This window comes from Penicillium verhagenii, assembly GCF_028828195.1.
Source record: "Penicillium verhagenii strain IBT 33310 chromosome Unknown utg000012l_segment0_segment0, whole genome shotgun sequence".
NCBI classification, from domain to species: Eukaryota; Fungi; Ascomycota; class Eurotiomycetes; order Eurotiales; family Aspergillaceae; genus Penicillium; species Penicillium verhagenii.
In genome coordinates, this window is record NW_026643176.1 from 810,318 (window position 1) to 833,206 (window position 22,889).

General features: G+C 47.3%; 10 protein-coding genes across 10 annotated transcripts; 4 read left to right on the plus strand and 6 right to left on the minus strand.

Moving 5' to 3' along the window:
• Window positions 1–88: 88 nt before the first annotated feature.
• On the minus strand, window positions 89–1,057 carry N7466_010969 (uncharacterized protein; the record flags this gene model as incomplete). Its single annotated transcript, XM_057170358.1, has 1 exon — window positions 89–1,057. The coding sequence occupies one exon, from the start codon at window positions 1,055–1,057 to the stop codon at window positions 89–91; it is 969 nt and encodes a 322-aa protein (XP_057016090.1).
• Window positions 1,058–2,221: 1,164 nt separating this feature from the next.
• N7466_010970 (uncharacterized protein) lies at window positions 2,222–3,202 on the plus strand (the record flags this gene model as incomplete). Its single annotated transcript, XM_057170359.1, has 1 exon — window positions 2,222–3,202. One exon carries the CDS (start codon window positions 2,222–2,224, stop codon window positions 3,200–3,202), a length of 981 nt encoding a protein of 326 aa, XP_057016091.1.
• Window positions 3,203–4,426: 1,224 nt separating this feature from the next.
• Window positions 4,427–5,628, minus strand: N7466_010971 (uncharacterized protein; the record flags this gene model as incomplete). The annotated part of the gene is made up of 3 exons (XM_057170360.1): window positions 4,427–4,558; window positions 4,647–5,417; window positions 5,626–5,628. 3 exons carry the CDS (start codon window positions 5,626–5,628, stop codon window positions 4,427–4,429), a joined length of 906 nt encoding a protein of 301 aa, XP_057016092.1.
• Window positions 5,629–6,064: 436 nt separating this feature from the next.
• N7466_010972 (uncharacterized protein) lies at window positions 6,065–8,238 on the minus strand (the record flags this gene model as incomplete). Its single annotated transcript, XM_057170361.1, has 2 exons — window positions 6,065–7,982; window positions 8,039–8,238. The coding sequence occupies 2 exons, from the start codon at window positions 8,236–8,238 to the stop codon at window positions 6,065–6,067; spliced, it is 2,118 nt and encodes a 705-aa protein (XP_057016093.1).
• A 3,729-nt stretch (window positions 8,239–11,967) lies between these two features.
• N7466_010973 (uncharacterized protein) lies at window positions 11,968–14,069 on the plus strand (the record flags this gene model as incomplete). Its single annotated transcript, XM_057170362.1, has 4 exons — window positions 11,968–12,923; window positions 12,985–13,169; window positions 13,237–13,364; window positions 13,440–14,069. 4 exons carry the CDS (start codon window positions 11,968–11,970, stop codon window positions 14,067–14,069), a joined length of 1,899 nt encoding a protein of 632 aa, XP_057016094.1.
• Window positions 14,070–14,626: 557 nt separating this feature from the next.
• N7466_010974 (uncharacterized protein) lies at window positions 14,627–15,755 on the minus strand (the record flags this gene model as incomplete). The annotated part of the gene is made up of 3 exons (XM_057170363.1): window positions 14,627–14,942; window positions 15,045–15,070; window positions 15,165–15,755. 3 exons carry the CDS (start codon window positions 15,753–15,755, stop codon window positions 14,627–14,629), a joined length of 933 nt encoding a protein of 310 aa, XP_057016095.1.
• Window positions 15,756–16,983: 1,228 nt separating this feature from the next.
• On the plus strand, window positions 16,984–17,508 carry N7466_010975 (uncharacterized protein; the record flags this gene model as incomplete). The annotated part of the gene is made up of 3 exons (XM_057170364.1): window positions 16,984–17,202; window positions 17,249–17,369; window positions 17,432–17,508. 3 exons carry the CDS (start codon window positions 16,984–16,986, stop codon window positions 17,506–17,508), a joined length of 417 nt encoding a protein of 138 aa, XP_057016096.1.
• Window positions 17,509–18,349: 841 nt separating this feature from the next.
• Window positions 18,350–19,834, minus strand: N7466_010976 (uncharacterized protein; the record flags this gene model as incomplete). The annotated part of the gene is made up of 4 exons (XM_057170365.1): window positions 18,350–18,662; window positions 18,728–19,269; window positions 19,327–19,745; window positions 19,801–19,834. 4 exons carry the CDS (start codon window positions 19,832–19,834, stop codon window positions 18,350–18,352), a joined length of 1,308 nt encoding a protein of 435 aa, XP_057016097.1.
• Window positions 19,835–20,899: 1,065 nt separating this feature from the next.
• On the minus strand, window positions 20,900–21,984 carry N7466_010977 (TauD/TfdA dioxygenase family protein; the record flags this gene model as incomplete). Its single annotated transcript, XM_057170366.1, has 6 exons — window positions 20,900–20,959; window positions 21,011–21,218; window positions 21,296–21,538; window positions 21,591–21,763; window positions 21,821–21,898; window positions 21,958–21,984. The coding sequence occupies 6 exons, from the start codon at window positions 21,982–21,984 to the stop codon at window positions 20,900–20,902; spliced, it is 789 nt and encodes a 262-aa protein (XP_057016098.1).
• A 292-nt stretch (window positions 21,985–22,276) lies between these two features.
• N7466_010978 (uncharacterized protein) lies at window positions 22,277–22,811 on the plus strand (the record flags this gene model as incomplete). The annotated part of the gene is made up of 2 exons (XM_057170367.1): window positions 22,277–22,704; window positions 22,790–22,811. 2 exons carry the CDS (start codon window positions 22,277–22,279, stop codon window positions 22,809–22,811), a joined length of 450 nt encoding a protein of 149 aa, XP_057016099.1.
• Window positions 22,812–22,889: the final 78 nt, after the last annotated feature.

Here is a 22,889-nt window from a genome sequence, read left to right on the forward strand (position 1 = left end):
TCGACAATTTCTTTACCCTGGAGGCTATGCATGTTCCTCCTATTCGAGAATTCATTCACAACAAGCAGTAGAAGCAAACACATACTGTTTAATTGGATTTTCCTATATTGCCAGATCCCATAACTTGATCCACTGCCTGCTTGAGATAAGGGTACCATCGCTCGTCAAGCACACTTACAATAGCAGCAATAAGCTTCGCCGGTCTACCACCAAAATACCAGCAAGCCTCCATCCGCTTCATGATCACACAGTAATGTGCAAGAAGAATTAAGGCGCCAGGATGCTTCTCAAATATAAGATCAAAAAATGCATCATCAAGCCGTACGCACCACAGCCCCAGAATATTCCACGTACTCAGGTCAATCCTGGTTGTTTCACGGTTCATATACGCGAATGCATCGGCCAGCGCATTTGCTCCACCTTGGTAGACAGATATCACATGGTCTGACCAAGACCCGTCCTTGGGAACGATGGACATGAAATGATCCAGATAACCAAGTTTGCTATCACCCACATTGAGCTCAATCTCCCATGCGTCGCTAAGAGCACCAACGGGCCCAGTTTCAATCCTACCCCATAGATCACTAAGCATCTCACATCCACACCGAATAAATGATAGCCATTGGGGTAAAATTAACTGTTTCTCTTGGGTACCTTTACTTGCATCACAAACGAGAAGTAGTGAGTTTTCATCATTATCCAATTCTGTCGCAAATGAAAACACGACAAGAAGATATGCGAATGCCACTAGGGCATCACAATTATATGACGTAGGGTTTTCAATCTCGTGTCGGAAAAGCGGAAGTGCGGAGTCCTGGTGCGAGTATGCACGGACGATGAAAATCTCCCTCTGTGTAGGGTATATGTGTGCCATGTGTAACGATGTGCAAGCTAGGATACCGTGTAAGAGAAATGGGTGTTCGTATGCAAGATCCGCAATGACGTTAATCCAAATGGATTCCGTTCGAGAGTCTTTCGCAAAGCTTTTCCATGAGGAATAAAAGTACTGCTCCAGTGCTATGGAGTCGATCGCGTCCAGTTCGTGCTTGTCTTGCATTTTGCGGATATAGGACGATGTTGGGGGGATGTGAGGGCACGGATCGGGCCAGGTATCTTTATTACTGGTAAAATATCGGAGCATGTTTCCTCGGAAGAATGTTTGTAATGGGGTTCGAGACCAATCTCGGCTTGGGTCTCCTTTACAGCCGTGCTTGGAAGGCCAGTGTGTTTCCATTCTTTTTGTAGAGACGCACAGATATTCACAACCTGGAGCGTCACATTTCCATCCCTGTTCGAGGGGAAGATAGGGGATTGGGAAATCCTCTTCTTGTGGATCGCCCACTTCCTCTGGCTTTTTTAATTTGAAGTTGCTTGTATATAGAGTGTATGGCCGTCGTTCTTCACTGTGGAGTTGGTGGATGTCTTTCAGGTGCCGGGCAACTCCCCCCGGTTTGATAGCATGGCGGCATATTGTACATATGAGCACTTCATACTTGGAGAAGTATTTGAGCAACCGTGGAGGTGAAGCAAGGGCCGTATTGCGCAATTCTTTCGCCTCGATTTGTGAGGTTATAAATAAGCCCCGGTTCTCCGAAGAAGGCAAGGTGGGGAACCTTCTGGGCATAGTCCGGGTGCTGGCAGGCAATCTCGGATCTTTGTTACTCTATCCGTGGCTTTTTTTAACAAGAGGAGCCATGGAAGAAAAAAAGGATTAATCGGAGGAAGTTGGATGCAGAAGGAGTAAGCCGTACTAGTAGCCTGTAGGAATGGGACTCCACGCTAACCGCAATGGGTCTCAGGTGGGAACCAATCAAAATCGTGTTTTCCAACGGTGCCGTTCTACGCTAGTACAGTATAGGCTCTAGGGCAAAGGGGCTATCAGGCAGGATTCAGATCCTCCTATTTACATCGAAAATCCAGTATGCTCTTTAATCTTGGCTCTATTATCCTTGTTCTGGCTCTTTCTTGAGCCAATGAGGTCTGTTCATCTCGCCGGTGCCGTTCTGGTTATCGCGTAACATCTGTAAAATCGGGGAGATCGTTTGCCCGTGGAGTCTGATGATCATGCTTCTTCGGAGGTATAATCTGTCCGATTCTACATAGACCATAAGCTAAAGAACTATGAAAAGTATAAGTATCTCTGTGTTTGCAGCTCTCTGACAAGTCTCAAGCAATCCACATACTCAAATTCCTATAAAGCTCTTTTGATAATCATACCGTTATGCCATCTACACTTCAACGTAGTGTGCTTGTCACTGGTGGGACCATTGGTTTGGGATACCAATGTGCACTAGCCATAGCGCGCAGCTGCCCAACCTTCCAAATCATCATCGCCTCTCGCACTGACAACGGCGCCGCTGAAACCATCAACAAGCTCCTCAACCAAGACAATACCCGCTTCATGAGTCTAGATCTGTCCAGTCTCGCCAATATCCGCTCTTTTGCCACAACCTGGAAAGCAGCCAATCTCCCTCCCATCTACTCACTTGTCCTCAACGCCGCTCTCCAATTTCCAGGTGCAGCCGAATACACCAAGGACGGGTTCGAGAAGACCTTCGGCATCAACCACGTTGGACACGCTCTGTTCTTCTCCCTACTCCGCCCTCATCTTGCTGACACCGCGCGAGTCGTCATCACTGGAAGTGGAACGCATGACCCAGCCATGAAATCCGGCATGCCAGACGCGATTTACACCACGGCGGAGGATCTCGCACATCCGCCAGCCAAGTATACCAACTCCAACGGCCGACAGCACTACACGAATACCAAGCTGGCCAATGTGCTGTACATGTTTGCGCTGGATCGCCGCTTTGCAGCGATCAATGAAAAGTCCGGGAGGCACTGGACCGCCACGGTGATGGATCCCGGTCTGATGCCTGGGACTGGACTTGCGCGGGAAGGAAATGGAATTGAGAGGTTTCTGTGGAAACGAGTCCTGCCGCATATCATACCGCTGTTGCGTCTTCTTTTATCGGATAATGTTCATACGACTCGGGAGTCTGGGGAGGCGTTGGCACGGTTGGCTGTTGGGAAGGATGTGGAGGGGGTCAGCGGACGGTATTTTGAGGGGCTGAGAGAGATTCCTTCTAGTAAGGACAGTCTTGATGAGGCCAAGCAGGAGGACCTTTGGAGGTGGACCATTGATACTGTAGCTCGTGATGAAGAAAAGGCGGCGTTTTCTTTTGAAGGTTTACTTCAATGATTTTCGCCATATACGCTTGGCCCTAAAGACTCACTTGAAACATTTGAACGTTGATAACTCCAGCCCAATTTGAGTGCAGACTCAGAAGCTTACTGCCCCACTTGAGTGTATGAATTTGTTGTTTTTTTTCACGACGAATTTTGAAATTTTGAAAACCCTCCAAGGTTAAGGCTCAGATCCATGAATTTGATTAGGGACATCCAGTGGAAACTATTTCCCAGATTTTTTTATAATATCTTTAACTTTAGAAAAAGAATTTGAAAAGGGCTTGAAAACCTTGGAAGAAAATCTCGAATTTTTTGGAAATCGCAGAAAGTATGGTGGTGTAGTCTTGTGTGTTATAGGGGTATATATTTGACGGTGTAGGGTTCCAAAGTTACATAAAATTGGAATATCTTGAAAAATTTGCAAATCAACCTTAAAATCTGGGAGTGATTTAGAACAGAAGTCATATCCAACTGACCAAGCCTTCAAGCATTTTTACTATCCAGATGAATATGAGGCTAATGGGGGCAAATATTGTGAATTGGGCTTCTCATGTGAACCTGGTGGGGAGTGTTGGACTCGGGAAATGTGCTCATAAAAAGTGTCTGGCTATGTAGCGTAAATTCGAGCTCCCTTACATGAACTAGCATCATTGGTCTAGTGGTAGAATTCGTCGTTGCCATCGACGAGGCCCGTGTTCGATTCACGGATGATGCATTTCTTTTTTTTCTCTTTCTTTTTGGTTATATTGCACGCTACATTCAGGCGGCAGGCCCACTTGATCTATGCATTCAACCTCTTCTGTGTGCTCAACTTTAATGTGATTGAATCTCATTTTTTTGTCTCAATGTATTTTCCAAGGTTTTTTTTCTTCGCAGCGGGGAAGGTTCCAATACATCAATCATTCCTACATAAAGCAAAAGACAAACTAGATGGCATACATACATGCTGTAAATCCAGATAAGCCAACCCTGAACACTTAAAATAGATATAAAATGCCAACATGCTACTCCAGTTGCATGAAGCCTTAGATCCACACCCAAGGTTATAGTCTCACTCGATTATAAAAAGGACAAGGGGGTATTGTGCATAAGATGACGAACGCCAGAACGCTGGGAAGGGGAATGTCGTAACCAAAAAAGTCAGGGAAGAGAGAGAGAGAGAGAGAGAGAGGCCAAGGACCAAGCATGTGTCCTGGGCCAGATCGTAACGGAGCGAGGGGAAACGTCAAGAGCCGCATCATACAGACGGCCTCGCAACCACCAATGCATTGATAACATGCCCAGTCTTCCAGCCCTGGTTAACCAGTGACTCATGCTCTTTCAGCATATGACCCAAGTAAGCAATTCGTACTCGCTGGTAATTCGCAAGCTAAGGAAAACCCGTCAGTCAACCAAGAAAAACTCCAGGAAAGGGAAGGAAGGAAGAAATGATAAAAAGAACCAAACACCACACATACCCCTGCTTCCTGATGTACCTTCCTCGCCAGAAAGCCCACACTCTGACTCTTACCAACCAACATCATTAAATCCTGTCCATCACGATCACTCAATCGTGCGAACACGCGGATCAAATCCCGCTCACTAGTCTTCCCCTTCTCATCGCGCCGCCGCTCCAAAGCCTGCGCAGAAATCAACTCATCACCCGACGCATCATCCGTCGCCAACCTACCATCCGAATCATCCTCCCTCACAGACCCAGGCGAAATCACCGCCAGGCGCTCACCATTTCCCTCACCCGCACCGACGATGTTCTCCGGATCACTAACGATACACTGCGGCAAGCGGTACAGCACGCCCTGTTCATCGTAGCACCCTTCACAGAGATCGCCCGTCGGCACAGTGACGCCGATGGCATCGACGATCCCCTGCGCCGTAACGAGGTCACCGGCCTGCATGAGCGAGATTGCGCTCGAAAGCGCAGCCCATATCTCCAGGCGGCCGGTGACGCGGGTCTCGAAGAACTCGCGGCGTTCGCGGTCGAGGTCGGCGCGCGTCCACATCCGACGCTTGCTGTTCCATGTGTGCGGGCGCACGGGCTCGTTGTAGTGCTGGTCTAGTGGGAGGTTGGGGGCCCGCTGGGAGCGGCGGTGGCGGGTTGTTTGTGCTGTGGAGTCGGGGTCGGCATCGTGGGTTGTTTGGGTTTGGGTTGTGTGAGCTTCGGCTCGGTCTTGGAAATTGTTTGGGGGTTGGTCATCATCGTCACGCGATGGGGAAGAGGCGCAGCATCCCTGGATAGGTTAGATTTATGGGGTTTACTATTTATGGAGGTTTGGTGCGTGAGGGGGTAATTGGTGTTGGGGGATGTGGGCCGTGGCAATGCGGAGGTGGGAAGTCGTGTGACAGATGATTAGGGATGACGGAGTTGTGTTCTTGCTCCTCTCTTGGAGAATAGAGGGGGGTGATATTGTAGAAGTGGGCTTTTAAGGAAAGACTTACCATCTTGTATGCGACATAGACATTCCATATGCTAAGGAGGAGAGGGGACGGAGAGAGGGGCCGAACGGAGTGGATATGAGGATCCAAGCGGAATTAAAAATATCCCCTTTCACTAACAACTTGAAAGAAATGGGTTGGATTTAACCTTGGAAAAACCTTGACCTTTGGCCCTTGAACCTGGAAGTTGAAACCTTGGAAAGCCTTGCACTAATGGGAAAGTTGCCAAATGGCCAGATAAATCCAGGTGAACATTCCACGGACTCGAAGCTTTGAAATGTTGGATCAAGCATTTATGACGGGCCGATTCGTCCGATTTAATTGTCTCAGCGGCAAAGCTGGATTGGCTATAGCCTATAGTTACACTAGTAGATGTATCATCTATTTTACCAAAAAAAAATATAAAACAGATAGAATATTTTCAAGCTTCAATCTCTGTGCTTCATTCTTCGTCGTCCTCGTCGTCGCTGCCGAAAATCGCCTTGAAGATAGCATCGCCTGGCCGCTCCGCCTCGAGCGCTTCATTGTGCTCGGGCTCCACAACAGGTGCTGCCAGTGGCGCACTGCCTGCACTAGGCGCGGCAACCGGCTGGCGACCTGATTCAATCATGATCATGTCCATGACCTCCTGCGAAATCAAGTCCCGAGTTTTGGAGTCGGTCTGGTAGCCACCCGACTGAAAACGAGTACCGGGAGCTTTAGAGTCACCCGAACGGCCCCCGGGGTCAAGCTGTACATGATCGGGGGGCTTGACGTTGAACCGCTTACAGAGAAGACGGGTCGGAAAGAAACTGTATGTACTTCGGGTCATTTGACCGAACATTCCAATCTTGGCAGCAGCTACAGCTGGGTCATCAGGCTTCTCAGCAGGCCGACTGAGCGGGGTATCGGAAGAATCTGGCGCATCGGAGACAATCTTCGGCCCTGATGAAGCCGAGGTAAACCGGGATGCCATTACCCCAGACATGGGCTTGAACACCTCAGCAGCCCGGGCGAATTCCTGCATCTCGGTCACCCATTCCTCCGTGCTGGATCCAGGAACTCGGTCGGGTAAAGTCTCGCGAAGGCCGGCCCGGATCTCGATGAAGGTACGGTAGCGAGCGCGTTTTGCCTCATCCTCTGCATAGGGCATCCACCCGCTCACACCTCGCGTCAAGGCCTGCACCGCAGTTTGCTTGTCCAAGCTCGGGACGAGATCCCAAAGATCTCGCCGTCGATCGGATTCCGATAGTTCATAACCCTTGGGCGCCTTTTCACTCATGGCAGGTGGGAGATTGGTTTTCCCAGTGAGCTTGGCAATCCGCTCGCGGGCCTCTGGTGTCATCCAATCGAAAATGGATTTGCCCGGTAGTTGATCCTCGCCCAGAACCGCAGCTCTGGAGGTCGGGTTGAGAACGGATGCCTTGGCTGCATCCCCCGTAGAGACATATTCCGATTTGCGCTCAGCTGCGGATTGCCTCGCAGATTTCCAGCCCTCTGGAACCTGCGGAGGGTCATATTTCTTCTCGGAGATAGATAAACTCATAAGACTGTCGGCGAGAACGAATCCGTCCAGCGGTAATCGTCCATCACGACATTTTCGGAATCCGCCCGCACTACGAGCAGCTGCGATCTTTTTGGATATGAAGACAGGCTTGGCATTGAGCAAGGGATTTGACGATGCAATGGCCGGCTTTGTATCTTTCGCTTTTTTCTTTTTGCCTCCAATAGTCTTTGTGTAAGAGATCTGAGGACCCAGAGAGTAGGGGTCTTCATCGTCAGACCCGGTATCATTGAGAATGCCGACACCAAAGCCTCCACGTTGTGGTTTCTTTACCGTTTTCTTCTTGGTAGCCAGGCGATCCCCAAAGAATGAGTCGGAATCATCGTCCTCATCTTGAGCGGGCCCACTAGGCTTTTCTAAATGCGTTTCCCCCAAGAAGCCGAGGCCCTTGTGGTCTGTCTTGCGAATGAAAGCGACCATGGGCGGGTTCTCCGGGGCAAAGAGGTACGTCTCCTCTGAGGCACCCGGCGCCGCATTCTCATCCAGATTGGCCTTGCGTCGCACTTTAGGTCCAATGCCCTGCCCTTCTCTCCAGCCCATCTTTTTCAGTAGCTTCACTCCCATTGTTTCTCCGCCGGTTTTCAGCAGATCCATGAGACCCGCCCTGCGAGTGGCATCCGTCTCGGTAGATCCAAACCCCGCGAATCCCTCCGTTGTATTGAGATTCCACGATTCTTCTTGCTCTCGTAGATCCTCCTCATCCATAAAATCCTCCGGTCGTTGCTCGGTTCGTTTCGCATCCCGGGCGCGATTCTGGCGGGACGAGACAAATGTCGCGGGCGTCCATCCTTCTTTAGAGCCGACCGTATTGAAGTATCTGAAATCTGTTAGCATAATGCGCGCATCGCCTTGAGATCTTTATGTGGAACGTACCCAGCACTGAAGCCACCAGTAAAGGCGCCGTGTAATCGCTTCCGGCCTCTCTCATCAGTCACGTCTTGTTTCCAGACTGGCAGGTAAGAGCCGTCGTCGCGCGCTCCCTCCTCCAGTGGAGGTAGCGGAGTTCCATAGATAGCATAGGGCGAGTGAGATAAATCGGCCTCGAAGGCTGCGCGAGGGCGCTTTGAGGCCATGCTCGAGGTAAGAAGTGGGAAGGTTCATGATTCGTGGAAATCCCACAGCGGGACCTTAGCTGTTCTTGAACCAATCATAGCAATGCTGAGTCAAAGGAACTTTATCTGCAGAAATAGTTAACTACCCTAACTAACTATACTATGGAGTATATGTAAGGCTTCAAATAAGTGATGCCATGAGTAATTTTGCTGGGCTTCTTGTAATTTGAAAATACTTGGAAAAATCTATGAGAGTGACAAGGAAGTTGCTGTTTCACTGTGGTGTTATAACTTATGCGTGTTTTGCCCTTTTGGAAGCTACGAGGATCACGAGTTCTTTCCTCTTTCGTTTGGTGAAACCCATTTCTCTCTTGGATTTCTCTGCCACGCCCCTTGCCAATAATTCAACACCACTTGTTGAAAACTTAAGGGACTATGCGCGCTCTGTGAAGCCAAGGCCAATCGGGATTGGCTCATTTCCCCTTCCCCCTAAGAAACGTGCGTGCAAGTAATGACTAGTAGTCTCCCCATTTATCCCCATTTACTACATGAGTGTCTGTGGTTTTTTTCGCCACATGATTTCCCTAGTTGTCGGTTGAAAAGTACTAGGAGATGGAAGTAGGCACTGAGCAGTACTGAGGTAGCCGTACTGTACTAGTAGACCTTTGTTAAAGAGATCTTACTTCTCGATATCTTAGACCGCTAGACAGATTTCCGTCAAAAGGTTTCCCAATATCAGGAGAAGCATGGCCAGCACTCCCCAACGGGCTCACAGCAACAGTGTTACTTTAATCAACCACACCAAGCGGTGATTCTCAATTGATTATGTTGTATAATATGAGCCTCATGTGATAGGTATTGCAAGTCATACATTGGACTAGCCACTAGTGATGGTGACCTACAGAAACATGCACTTGAGGGCCTGAGGGTTGAGGTCAAGACAAGAAACACGCTACCGGATGCAGAGAGTCATTTCAGACAGGAGGGCTTATATGAGCCTGATACTTCAGTCCAAATTTGTCGTAGTACAACTTTCCATGGACTTAGTCCGGCAGGCTTGCTCAGTCGGCTTAAGATCGTAAAGTCAGCACCAAGACGGCGGAAAGATTGTAAGCTACCGGTGGCGGTACACTTTGGGTATTTGAAACGCTAAATCGGGGATTTCTCTCGAGAGTGAACTATTGGCTCTTGCCTCACACGACTTTGCTATGTCCTACTTGGATGTTGGTTTCACAGATGCCTGAGAAGGTATTCAATGTTCCGAGTTTCCGGGGTAGTTTTTCTCCTACGAGGATATCTGGTAAATTGTACCACCTGTAGATATCCCGGGGTCAGTGGTAGACTGAGGACATTTTGACCGACGAAACTCCGTCTAGATTGGATATGCCGGGGATGGACCCTTGGAAATATGGTATTTGATGCCCGATACTTGGATTCTTCAGCCATGGAGTCTTTCAGCCCCAAGGACTCTCTGGTGGGTCTTTGGTGCCAATCAGAGATTTGCCCACGCGGCTGGAAGTTACACTTTCCTCACCTTCCTGATAGAAATATTGAAGTTTGATTCCAAACGATCTGTTGGAAATAGAAAAAAAAGCGGTGAATCTGTTAATTGTAGTACCTTGGTTCTCTCATTGTAGCTTCGAGGTCTAAAACCCACCGGCCCGAATTACCGAGAGATAGCGCAAGTCTAGACACATCGTATGTACAAACTGAATATCAAGATTAATCAATTGATCAGCGGGATGATTACTGTTAATTCGGATAATTCTTTGCGCATGATCCAATAGAAGATTATGGATTGGAAAGAGAATGCACCTAGTGGATTGAGTTTGAACTTTGCCCATGGTTTTTGGCTGTATGACATTACACGTGGCACGTGGCGTGAGATGTCAAGTTCTACGTGGCTTCCATGCCTTCTCTTGCCTTTACTTTTTTTGTTCGAATCCGGTACTTGGTACTGCCAAGCTCTGGGGACGGAGTTGAACTTCTCTTCTCCGTAGAAAACGCGTTGGATATGGACCTTGAACCATGGAACTGGCCCCATCTGGCACTTATCTCTAACCCCAGAGCCCGGAGTTCCTGGCATTTTGACCGAGACTCGGGAAATAGAACCGTAAGTGGTTCCCAGACAAAAGTAAAACATGAAAAAAGGCCAGCTCTCCACGTGTGGAGGACAGATAAGTGGAGAGCACCGTGCCCTGCGCTAGCAGGGCAGGTGGCGAGCAGCGTCGAACGGGTGGAACGATGGTGTCAAGGGCTCGCCAAGAACCCTTTTTCTTTGTTGAACACGACCAGAAACATCTGACCGTTATCCGTGAATATCCTGCATGGAAATAGCCTGGAAGGCGAAAGGGAATCAGTTATCGCAGTGACCAAAGTCCCAATAAGAGAAGCGTATGTAAAGTGTAATCTTAATTTCGTCCGTCGGGTGTGCGCCGGTGCCCCGCCGCGGGAAATCCCACTATTCTAGAACGGGGTTAATACCCCAGGTCGCTTCGCTTGAGTGGAGACACAATGGGAAAGTCGAATGGTCAGTGCTAAAACAAAAAACGCTAAAGCAAAACATTCTAGCCCCCGGGGATTGATCCAGTCGGGATTTGTCCAATGTAGACTTTTCTCGAATAAGGCAATACCCCCGGGATGGCAGCAAACCCTGGTTGTGATCAGTGGCAACCAGATTCAATATTAAATTGCAAGATGGTGAAATTTGTGGTCTGTGCTAAAGCGCCCTTTGCCAATTGTCTTGTCCTGAAGCTTATTTGAACTAAGCCTCAAATACTACCTTGAACGCCACTGGACGTTCCTTGGCCACTTATTCGCCCCCCCCTCCCCGGTTAGATGAACAAGATTTGGGACTCTAGTTTCTGTTCTAACCAAATTAAGGGTAGCTCCGTTGTACAGCTCCCCCTCGCCTTCCAATAATAAAGAGAGGAAAAAGCCAATCGGGGACACCGCATGACCGGGAGATAGTATGATCGCGTGAGGATAACTGAGGGTGGATTTGCGGCAATTGGCTCGTTAACCACGTTCTTGCCAAGCCAGAGCCCGTTGAAGTGAAGAGAGAGAGGAGAAAAAAAAAATCGCAATTGTGAAATAAGCCTTCAAAAATGATTTGTAAATAAATTCAGACAAATGTCTTAGTTAAGGAGGGGTAAAAGAGAAAGGAATTGAAATCCGTGAAATTGGCCAATTCCAAGTGAAGTAACTGCATATGATAAGCCTACGCCACCTTCGGCCTCAGCCGAGTGTACTTTGCATTGACTTATCGGAGTTCGTATAACTTCAATGTTATCTTGGCGTTGCTTATTGCAATCTATCGGGTAGTCACGGGCGTGGCTCAAATGCAAATGCAGATAAATGAAAATAAATAAAAAATAAAAATAAATAAATAATCAAATACATATAGTAATTTCAAAAAAAAAAAATTTATTCCGCTTGCGGGTTTTACCTTTAGCTTTGACTGGGGTTGATATCTGCGCTAGTCGGTAGCGTTGACCAAATTACCACGCTATCTCGTTCGCCCTGTGTCGCCCCGTAGAATAAAGTCACCACAAGGTCACTTTGTTTCTGCTTTTTTTTTCTTCTCATTCTCTTCGTCGATACCCCCCTTGAGATTCTGACTGGCATTATCTACGCCTACTCGGTGGCGTCGATCAATCTGCCACGTTAGCTCCCCTACCTATCTCACATAAGTGGGCACTACACCTTTAATTTCTCTTCTCTTTTACTGTTTTATTATTGCCTTTCACCATGTCTATGCTTCCTGGCCCTATGGCCATCACGGCCCCGACAGAACAGATCAACGAGTCAGGTCTCGACTCCGATGAGGTTCGCAAGATGTCCCTGAGTGCCAACCACCCTGGTGTGCGCCAACGTCTATGGGGTTTGCAAGCGCGTCTGGACCCAACCGTCACCTATGAGGAATTCACCTACTGGGCCAAGGTTGAGCGTGAGATGGAACTCGAAGAGGGTCGTCGCTACAACGCTCTTACTGCCGGCCAGGGAATGTGGGCATCCATCAAGGGCTACTTTGACCTGAACCATATTGAGAAGATCAAGAAGATTGAGGCCGACAACTCCCGTGCGCTGCAGAGCCACGAGGAGGTGACCAATTGGTCCAAGGATGAGAAGGAGCCCGTCGTCAAGGATGATGACGGTACCACCCCGATCGAGCCTAGCCACACCCACGAATACGATGCCGAATGGCGAACAGCTGCCCGAGCCCTGCGTACTGCTAGCTGGGGAGGTATCTTCTACTTGATTACCACCGATATTCTGGGTTGGGGTCAGACTCCTTACGTCTTTGCCAACACTGGTTACGGACTTGGTGTCGGTATCTTCATTCTCATGGGTCTTGCTGCCGCTGGTTCGGGATGGATGATCTGGAGAACCTTCCTGGGTTTGGACTCGTCTCGTTTCCCCGTTCTCAGCTTCGGTGATCCATACTTCCGTCTCTTTGGTCCTGGTGCTCGCCACTTCATCAACATTACCCAATCCCTCCAGATGTTCCTTACCGTCGCTGTCGTCCTGCTTGGTCAGACCTATCTGATTGCCCAGCTCGCCGGAAGTGTCAACCTTTGCTTCATCGCCTGCGGTATTATTGGTTTGGTTGTCAGTATTGCCAGTGGTTACATGCGATCCCTTAAGCACCTTGGTTGGTTCTGTAACTTGTCGGTGTGGATCAACGTTATTTCCTTCATCATCATGTGAGTAAATGATTCCTATGATCCAACCTTTTTGGTTGATTGTACTAACGTGATACAATAGCTGCGTTGCTGCGGCCAAATACGGACCCGATCCCACTGCTGCTGTCACCAGCGGTATTTTGCCCAAGTCATGGGCAACTGACCCCGTCCCAGTCAAGACCTTCGTTGGCACCCCTCCTGCCGAATACCAACAGACTGATTCGAACCTGTTTGCTGCTCAGTTCAACGGAATTAACAGCATGGTTTGTAAGTTGTTTCTTCATACAATTAATTTTGCCTCACGAATATCAGCTAACGATTTACGTTTTGTTAGACGCCTACTCCGGAGCTCTGCTGTTCGTTGCTTTCCTGTCTGAGATGCGCCAGCCTTTGGACTTCTGGAAGGCCGTCTTCCTCGCCCAGGGCTTCATTACCGTTATCTACGTTTTCTTCGGTGCCTTCGTAAGTCTCTTACCACGCCTATTTACAAAACCAAAAAAAAAGAAAAAAGGAAAAAAAAAAACTAACATTCCCCAGGCCTACTCCTACTACGGACAGTACAGTTACTCCACCATCACCCAGACCGTCAAGCCACTGAGCCTCCAAACCGTGAGTAACGTGCTCTCCCTCATCACCGGCTGGCTCGCCGTCTTCCTCTACTTCAACGTCGGCATGAAGACCGTATACCTCGAAGTCTGCCAGGAACTCCTCAAGGCCCCCCCAATCACCACCAAGAAGGGCAAGTACTTCTGGTGGGGTCTCGGTCCCTTCTACTGGATCCTCGCCTTCATCATCGCCATGTCCGTCCCCCAGTTCAGTGCCTTCACCAACTTCGTCGGAGGTCTCTTCAGTCTGAACTTCACATACTCCTTTGCCGGTGTCATGTACTTCGGTTACGCCGTCCAGGAAGGTGCCAGACTCCCCGGTGAGGGATTCGACCCCTACACCGGTGAGACCACCCGCTTCGACAACGGTATCAAGAGATGGACTCGTGGTTTCATCAAGAACTGGTACATGACCATTCCCAGTCTTATCTTCACCCTTGCTGGTTTCGCTGCTTCGGGTATGGGTACCTGGGCCGCTGTCAAGGCTCTCGAGGCCGCTTTCGGCCCTGGTGGCTCGGTTTTGAGTTCTTGGACTTGCACCAACCCTTACTACACTGGTTAAGGAGCATCTATCTGCTGGAGTTGTAGTCTCTGCAAAATATGTCCTTCAAGATTAAGTAGATCGGTTTTGGTCAGCTTGCTGATGAGCCAACCGATTGATTTTATGATAGTGATTAATAATTATGTATTCTTTTTTGAATTGCTCTTGGACACGAAAAAGTAGAGCGTAACTTTCAACAGCATAAAATTTTGTAGGCAAGCAGGGCTGTTGCCTAGGTGATTTGGAAGTTCTGACGCGCATTTCACATAATATTTTTCGACCCCCAATGCCAAATGCATATCATGTGCACCGATTGCTCTTTTCAGAAGCTTGAGGTTTATGAGGTCTAATATTTCTCTTCCACCACTAAACATTGAATTTCTTCACATTTACCCGAGTAGATACCAAACAGCCGATTTCCCCGCTTTGAGTATCGAAATTCAACCATCATAAATCTCAACATTGAAGTATTAATATACTCGAATCTCAGTTTCTTTGGATGTTCCCACTAGCCAGCTATTTATCATGGACTTGTCGGCCTGGCGGTCGAATTGTCACTTCCACTTTCACTTCCACTATCACTTTCGAACACCGTCATCATCATCGTCCTCGTCCTCGTCCTCTTCACTGTCTTGCTCCCATCTTGGTGCACGAATAATGGTGTGTTTAGACAACGACTCTTCTATCTTCTTCCCCGTGTTACAAAGATTAAAGCCTTGTTTCACATAATCCTGGAGAGCCTGTCTTTGGAGAGAATCTTCATGAGTCGGATGAACGCGGGCGCCCCTAACACACTGTATGATCCTAGATATATGCAAGATCAAACCGAACTCGTCTAGCATCCGAGAGAACTCATTGCTGATCCTCTTATTACCGTCTAGCAGCCAGTTTTGACTAGAGCTTGATAGTATGTGTATGTAGGTGTGTCGGACAAATCTAACTGATTTATGAAAGAGTAAAAGCTCAAAGAGTCTTTCCATCCGAAGACCACGGTACCCAGATTCTTCCATCTCTTGGTCCGCCTATTAGGTAGCAATCAATATGTTAGTTTCATATACGAGGAGTCATAAGGATTAATCAGGCCAAGTCGTAGGCTCGACTTTGGAAGGAACGGACCAAGATGTGGCTGAATCTAGCCGAAGTGCCGCCCCTGCTGCTAGCAGTGTCCAGAATACCAATACCCGGGGTAGGAGGCTGTTGGACAAGCATCTTACGCCAGCTAGCATTTTTCCGTGTGAATGCAGCCACGCCCGAGTGATCTTTGGTCATCATAAAGGCAGAAAGTCTGAAGTCTTGCCAATTGTCCGGTTCATTATTGAAGGGAAAAGACGAGTTAATCGTCTTTGTCAAGATCGGGTTGAATATTTGTATTCCAGTTCCCCACTCTGACTCTTGGATGGGGGTAAAGAACAAGGTCTTTTGGATTGAGGGTGAATGGGCGATCAAGTCCGCCCATTTGTGACAGACTCGTTGCGCAGATACGAGAAGCGTGCGCATATCCGTTTGAACCAGAATCATTTCCAGAATCTCCATAGTATTCAAGGCTTGGTTTGCTGATTCTATACCCATCTTGGGCAGATCTTGGGTGACAGGTTCATCTTTTGGGGGTTCTTCAACGCCAGTTGCTGTTCTTTTGGCTGGCCCTGGCCCATCTTCATAGTCGAAGAGGGAAGATATGAAATCTTGAATTCTTCTTTTCACGCCCATGCTGGCTTTGTTTTTTCAGAAGCTGCTTGGCTTTCGGACGTTCAGATCTGGGAATTAGGGTGACTTGAGGGTTTTATGTGCCAAGCATTAAGATGAAATGTCTCACATTCCGAGTGACTCCTGGCACTGCCAAGACAATGCTCCGTCAAGACATGGCTGTAAGTAGCTTAGAGCGCAGGGTGCAAGCGTTATGTCTCCGGAGTTGCATTATTTGGATAAATCAATAATATAAGATGTGATAATTCCAAGCGAAATAGGTACAATAGTTATACATATTTTTGGCTTCATGGGAAAACAAATGTGAAAAAAAAACAACAACCAGCGATGTATGAAAAAGGGACAATTATCGCCTGGTATTCAGCTGGCGTATGCCGTGCTCATTCATTTTCAAAGAGTACTGATGTGTGTTTTTAAGTGGAGTCTAATGCCACGCAAAAAGTTTGGCTTAAGAGTACACAAAAATCTCGCGTGCGGACCTCGAGACGAAGACCCCCTCCTAAAGTCGCGCGCAGCCTTACAATAATTCCGGAAATTTTCTGCCACCCTTGACCGTCGCCGTGGTAATATCAATTCGCGGCGTGGTAGGAACTCAACCTCCCCACCTTCCAACTCCTCTTACTTCCCACGTCTTGAGCAAGATCTTAAGTAAAGAAATTTCTAACGAGGAAGAACAACAGAGAAGCATCTTTCCCTGCCAGCTCGGGCTCGGGAATGAAAGTCTATCTGCGTTGATTGCGAATGCTACTTTAAAATGAACAAATATTTGGAAAAGAAATCCTTGGCCACGATCTCTTTGTTTCCTGAACTTTGAACTCTATGGATTCCAGAGTCAAGTTTCTTTGGCCGTGGTAATCATGCACATGCGGGCTTCAGTCAGAGTCTTTCCAATTGGTGCAGCCGTATTTGGAAGTGCTTTGCGGGGGGACATTCTATGAAAAGAAACAAAACTCAGGGTCAAGTTTTTCAAAGGGAGAAAAAAGAACCTGTTAGAAGGGAAATGAGTCTTTGTCCTTGAAACTATTTTTGGACGGTTGTTCAGCTTTTTTCCAATTCTCGATTTTCGTCGAGAAAGTATCTCTTTGTTCTCTCTTGATCTCTCGAATCTCGATGAATCGACAATAAATCATTTAATAGCCCGACCACACTTCTTGCACCAGAAAGACGGTCTATGAAATTTTTACATTAAACAACTTTTCCAATTTCATCTTCTTCATTCTCCGAATTTGCAATGCCCGCTCCACGCAAAACCACCAAGAGGCCGGTCTCGCATGCTGTACCTGACAACAAAAGATCCAAGCGACCAAATCCAAAGACCGAGCCCAAGACAATCTCTAAGAGCACATCCAAGACCACATCTAAGACCGTTTCTAAGACTTCCACCAAGCGACCCATCAATACCACCAGAGGCTGGAGCGTGAATGAAACAGGCAGCCGTGAATTGTCAGCAGTAGGATACTTACTTCACGGCTTGAATATTGCTCTGTTCATATCAGCCTTCTGGCAGTGATCTTAACGCCCAGATTGCTAGATGCCGTGAGCATATCGAAGAGAATATTCACCCTGGGTTCTTTGAGATGCGTTTGCGGAGATATTTGAAGCTTAAAAAGAAGAAGAGTGAGTAATCGTTTTAACACTTGATCCGACTGTAGGCTAATTAAATTTACAGAGATATCAAGGCATCTCAGGCTCCGGACCTGAGCTGTCCTGTCATTCAGCGGCTACAGTCGTTGAAGAAGCTCGCAATGGACCTTGAGAAGTTTGGGGATAAGAATGATGAGGTTTCCATGATAATACTGGTATACGAGAACAACATAACAGACACCCTGACCCTTAGTGGTCAATACATTCCTTGCTGTGGAAGTCAACGCAAGTGTGAAAGGACAAGACTACTTGCTTCCAAACTTGGTTCTCATGCATGTTGCGGTGCGCCCTGGCGGTGCGACCAACAACCGGCCTCCAGCCTCGTCTTTCTGGTAACTGGCTTCGGCACAGGCCATTCTATTGCTCTTAGCCGGATAATTTGAGAATCCTGGATATTGGCAATGATATGACTGAGATAGCTACTGCAATACGGGCTTATTGTGATCCTATTCATGCTATACCTCCGCTTGTTCTTGGGCTACCTTGTATGGACTGTGCAGAAGTTATTTGCTTGGCTCTATTGGGCAAGTTGTACAGATTTTGTTTCTTCAATATTTCTTGCGTTCTACTTTCTTTTGATTCTGTTATCAACATCGCAGATTTGGTTTTGTTTTGCTCTAGTTCAGTCCTATTTATTCCAGGGAGGATTGGTTTTTGAGATTTAGATGAGTAACTACCAATACCGGTCGTTAACTAATTACTTTGAAATGATAAATTATATTAAAAACCAGAACCTCATTTCCAGAGGAGAAAAAAAACAATATCTATCATAGTGTACAAATACTTTTCCGCCTCAGGGGGAAGGGGGGAGGGGAGGGCAATGAAATACCCAGCATTAGACAAACAGTATTCACAAATCCACCCTCTCAATTTTACCCACGAGATTTCAATAAAAATCAAGGCACAATTGAAAGCAATAGTGTCGAATATAGTATGAGTTCAACGAAGACACATTAGTGAGCAGTCTCTGCAGATGAGCTCTCGATATCGCGGGTCTTCTTTCGCCTCAATCCTAGCTTTTTCCGCATATTAACTGCTCTCACTTGGAATGCCCTCTTCCGTCGTCGCGCAGGGTAATTTATAGGACTTTCACCTCCGGTAAAAATTGCCATGTCGTATACCAATGCACCAAATAGTGCACCACTGATATCGGCACACCATGGACCCCAGACCCACCAAGCATGGGTTTCTCGGAAGACGTTACCACCCCAACCAGCCATGAGAACGACCAGCCGTGGGCCAAAATCGCGTGCGCAGTTGAAACAGCTACAGAAATGTGTATTAGTAAATTTTTGTTCAGAGGAGAAAAGAGAGGGAGATGTCTTCCATACCCTCCAGTATTATAACCAAGTGCAAGAACCACAACAGTGATGAGAATCCCAAGTATAAAAGCCTGCATTCCTGCCCCGGGCGGAGAATTGGTATCATCACCCAGAGCGACAATAGCACCAAACAATATTGCGCTACCAAGAAACTCGGTAAAAAACGCAGTAGCCGGATGAACGAAAGCTTTCGGCGCGGTAATCATAGCCTCAGCCGAAAGACCGGCATTCTGCGGCGTCTGTGTTTCGGCCGCAACATTCATTATGGCGTCATGGTAGATCGCATAGGCGATTCCACCGGCGGTGATAGCCCCGAGAAGCTGTGCAGCTATGTATATGACGACCTTGCGTGCGGGGAAACCACGGAAAACAGACAATGCGATAGAAAATGCCGGATTGAGGTGTCCACCAGATGTACCACCCGCGATGTAGATAGCCACCATGAAGCCGAATCCCCATGCTACACTTTGAGACATGTAGCTTCCAGCTTCGCCGGATGATGTGAAGTTAGATAAGGTTGCGCAAAGGCCAATTGTCATTGCGACGGTGATCTGCGACCGAAATGTCAGCATATGTGAAAGAATATTCTGCAAATCAGGGAAACTTACTCCAAGCCATTCAGCCAAAGGTTCTCGTAGATAGTGACGGATTTTAGACCAGGTATTGAAGAAGCCTTCATCCGAATCATTGGAGCCGTTGTTCTTGGACTGTGGTTTGTTTAGGTCTGGATTGTGTCCATTGGGCCCAGCCAACTTGTCCTCTTTCCTATCCTCTGGCAAGGCTCCATGCTGCATGCCTGGTCGCACAATATGGGGGAGCGGCTGTGCCAAACTCCATGTTGGCGAATCTTCTTCCCTTCCATACTGCGGGTTGTATAGTCGATAATCGTCTCCAACGTATGCATTGCTGGCAGGGTTTGACGCGCCGGGGCCGGCTAAACTGAATGTCGGGTTGTTGCCGGCACCTTCGTTCTTGCTACCCTCTTCTTCAGTGCCGCCTGGCGCTTCGTACTCTTGCGGGTCCATATCTAATTCGTTATTAGTATCTGTGAACGGATTTTTCGGAAGATTTTAGTCACTCACCATGGACCTCACCGTTCTCAGGATTTCTAGACATTCTTAGCGGTAAGAAATATTTGACGCGACCTAGGGAGGCGAGAGGAAGACCTTTTAAAGAAAAAAAAACCCCATTGAATGATGCATGAATTCATGTGGAGCATTGGAACTGTTAAAAATGGGTCCACGACCTTGGAAGAACGAGACCCTGGTACGTCACCGTTTACTTGATAACATCCATGGATACCGTGCCGATCATTTGAGGCGGCAATGCTCCCGCGAATGTAAATCAGTCTTCAAATTTCTTAATTCAATGACAGAAAAATGATTGAATTTTCGCCAGGCAAGACAGGGATTTTTTTCTGCACGGATACATCTTGTCAATTTACTTTCTTGGTCACTGTTGGCGTTCTCCCATTCATCCATGGGTCTAGAACGGGAACAGACTCACCGAGCAGGAAATCTATGAATTCTTGCACGTCATCTGCACATGTGGACCAAGATTTATTTTCGCCGCAGAGTTTCCATAAACTGACTCTCACAGAATGACAGACCGCATGTTGTTCGAACTTGGCACTTGTAAAAGCAGATTTGCAAAGAGTCAAGCGTGAGTTGTAACTTTGAAGCTCGTGATTCGTGAATGACTCGTGCGTAGTTGACTAATCAGGCTAGCGTGTTTCCTAATCAGGGCTAGCGTCTTGTTTATCCATATGTTCCTCATTTTTCTCCCTTTCCTCTATCTTTATATATGGAGGTTTTGATAATGGACGATAGCTATGATTGAGACCTCAGAGATTGTAATTAAAGTTCAAAGGGTTACGAATACGGATGAAACTATAAAGTGTGAAAATTTGTTTTGTGGAAATGTGAGGGATATGCGCGTGAATTCTTGGATCATGATAGCGCGTCAGGTCTTGAGACATGAGGATTTGAACGTCAATTAAGAACACTGCCCAGCTGCAATCCTCTGTTGCATGGAAACACCATGCGCCAAGGGGCCATCATCAAGAATTGTAGATCGACGGACATCTCTGGCCGTCATTGTATCGGTGTATGGATTAGCCCGATGCATAGATTGTCTGATACTTCTTAGTGTCTGCTTGATATCAAAGTAAAGGGATCGGGCTCACCGGTTGTCCCACCAAACCATATCCCCGCCGTCTTTCCATTCCATGGAGAAAACATACTGACTTGGTTAGCAATCAAAAATCATTCTTGAAGGCAACACCAAACAAACCTTTGACTGAGTACAATGGTCAATAAGTTCCCAAATCAACTTTTGGCTTTCTTGGAAGCTTCTCCCCAAAATCATTTTCGCATGTGCCGCGAGGTATAATGTCTTGCGTCCATCAGGGGCCACTTGGACTAGCCGATGAAATGCCGGTGGCTTTGCCTTGACTTCATGAGGCAAGGGATTTCCAAACACCTCTGGTGATGCGAGTTTCCTAGAATGCCAGAGACTAAGCAGTGTGAGATCAATATTTTTCTGGAAAATTCTGGCTTTTTTTTCAGAAAAGCTTACTCATGCTCAACAATGAGATCTTCAATCTCGTCCTTTCTACTTTGGGGAAGATCCTCATAGGCTTGGCGAATATCCGCAAAATGAGTCCAAGATCCTTCTTGAACGGGAGTTCCGTGAGAAAGCAAAATTGAATACTTGGATCGTTGTTGATGGTATGTTGAGTCTGTGTGCCACAAGGCGTTACCCAGGCTGTGATGCCATCTTCGACTATCTCGCTTGACTAAAGACCCATCCAACTCGATGCTAGAAAGCGTCAATCTTCGAATCATATACCTATTGAATTTGAAAAACTCACTTCCCCACATCAAATAGCAGTGGCTCCCCTAAACGGTCATTCTCTCGGCCATAGAAAAAAGGGTTGATCTCCAAATCTTTCCCAAGTTGCTGAGAGAAAGCAATGTGATGTTCATTGTCTAATCCGGTATTTCTGAATATTAGGACAGCGTATTTGTCTTGCAAGGCAACCAACTAATTATACCGTTAGCCAGCCACTCAACAAACAGATACTTTCACGTTCACACTGACCTGTGCTACAGTTTCGGGTAAAATAGGCTTGCTCCAATCAACACCAAAGACCTCTGCGCCGAATAATGACCCATGAGACTGGATTACGGGTCTTATAGTCAGTGCTCCCTGTTGGATGGTATGGTTGACATTATCACCCGGTCGTGGAGGGCATGTAGTCGCATACGAGCGGAATTTGATATGATCCAAAGCCATAACAGTGATAATGTATTGAAGAAAACAGTGCATTTAATCCAAGATATCATGTTTCGTCGTCTGTTTTAAGATATCTGAGCTCGTCTTCCTTATCTTAGGCGGGAAAGAAGCCGTGCGGCCCGCACCCGACAATCCCGATCAATAGATGGGCGATGGTCAATGATAAGCCCAAAACAATGCAAGTTACTTCAATTTGCCCTTCTCCGTTGCTCAAATTCGAAAAATTAAAACCATCAACCCTTTCGAAGCTTTCAAATCAAAATGTCTGATCCTGATGCTGTCTTGATAACCGCTGGTCCATACCAGTTCCTCGCCCACTTCGAGCAATCTGCACCCAAAACGGTCGAACTCTTTCGCTCCTTATTACCCTACAAACAAAAGATCATTCATGTGCGATGGAGTGGAGAGGGAATGTGGATTCCATTAGGCGAGACCGACTTCGGTGTTCCATTCGAGAATCACACGGCACATCCATCTGCGGGGCAAATTCTGTTATACCCTGGCGGATTTTCTGAAACAGAGTTCCTGTTTTGTTATGGCGGAGTTTCTTTTGCTAGCAAGATGGGTCCTTTAGCTGCCAACCATTTCCTCACTATTGTGCAAGGAAAAGAAAACCTGCGAGCCCTGGGAGAGCTAGTGCTGTGGAAGGGGGCGCAAGATGTTATGTTCGAGATGGTCAGTGACGTTAAGTAAGTTTGCCTTGGACAGATTAGCAGCGTAACTGGATGTAATACCTAACTAACGGTATCCATTTAGATTAAAACAGCTTAACAGAGGGTCAAATGCCAAGTTATAGATATAGAGTTGAAGTCCTCCAGCTCCAGTTGCGGGCTTGAATATAACAACTCGGGGAGATTTCTGGGAAATATTCCCA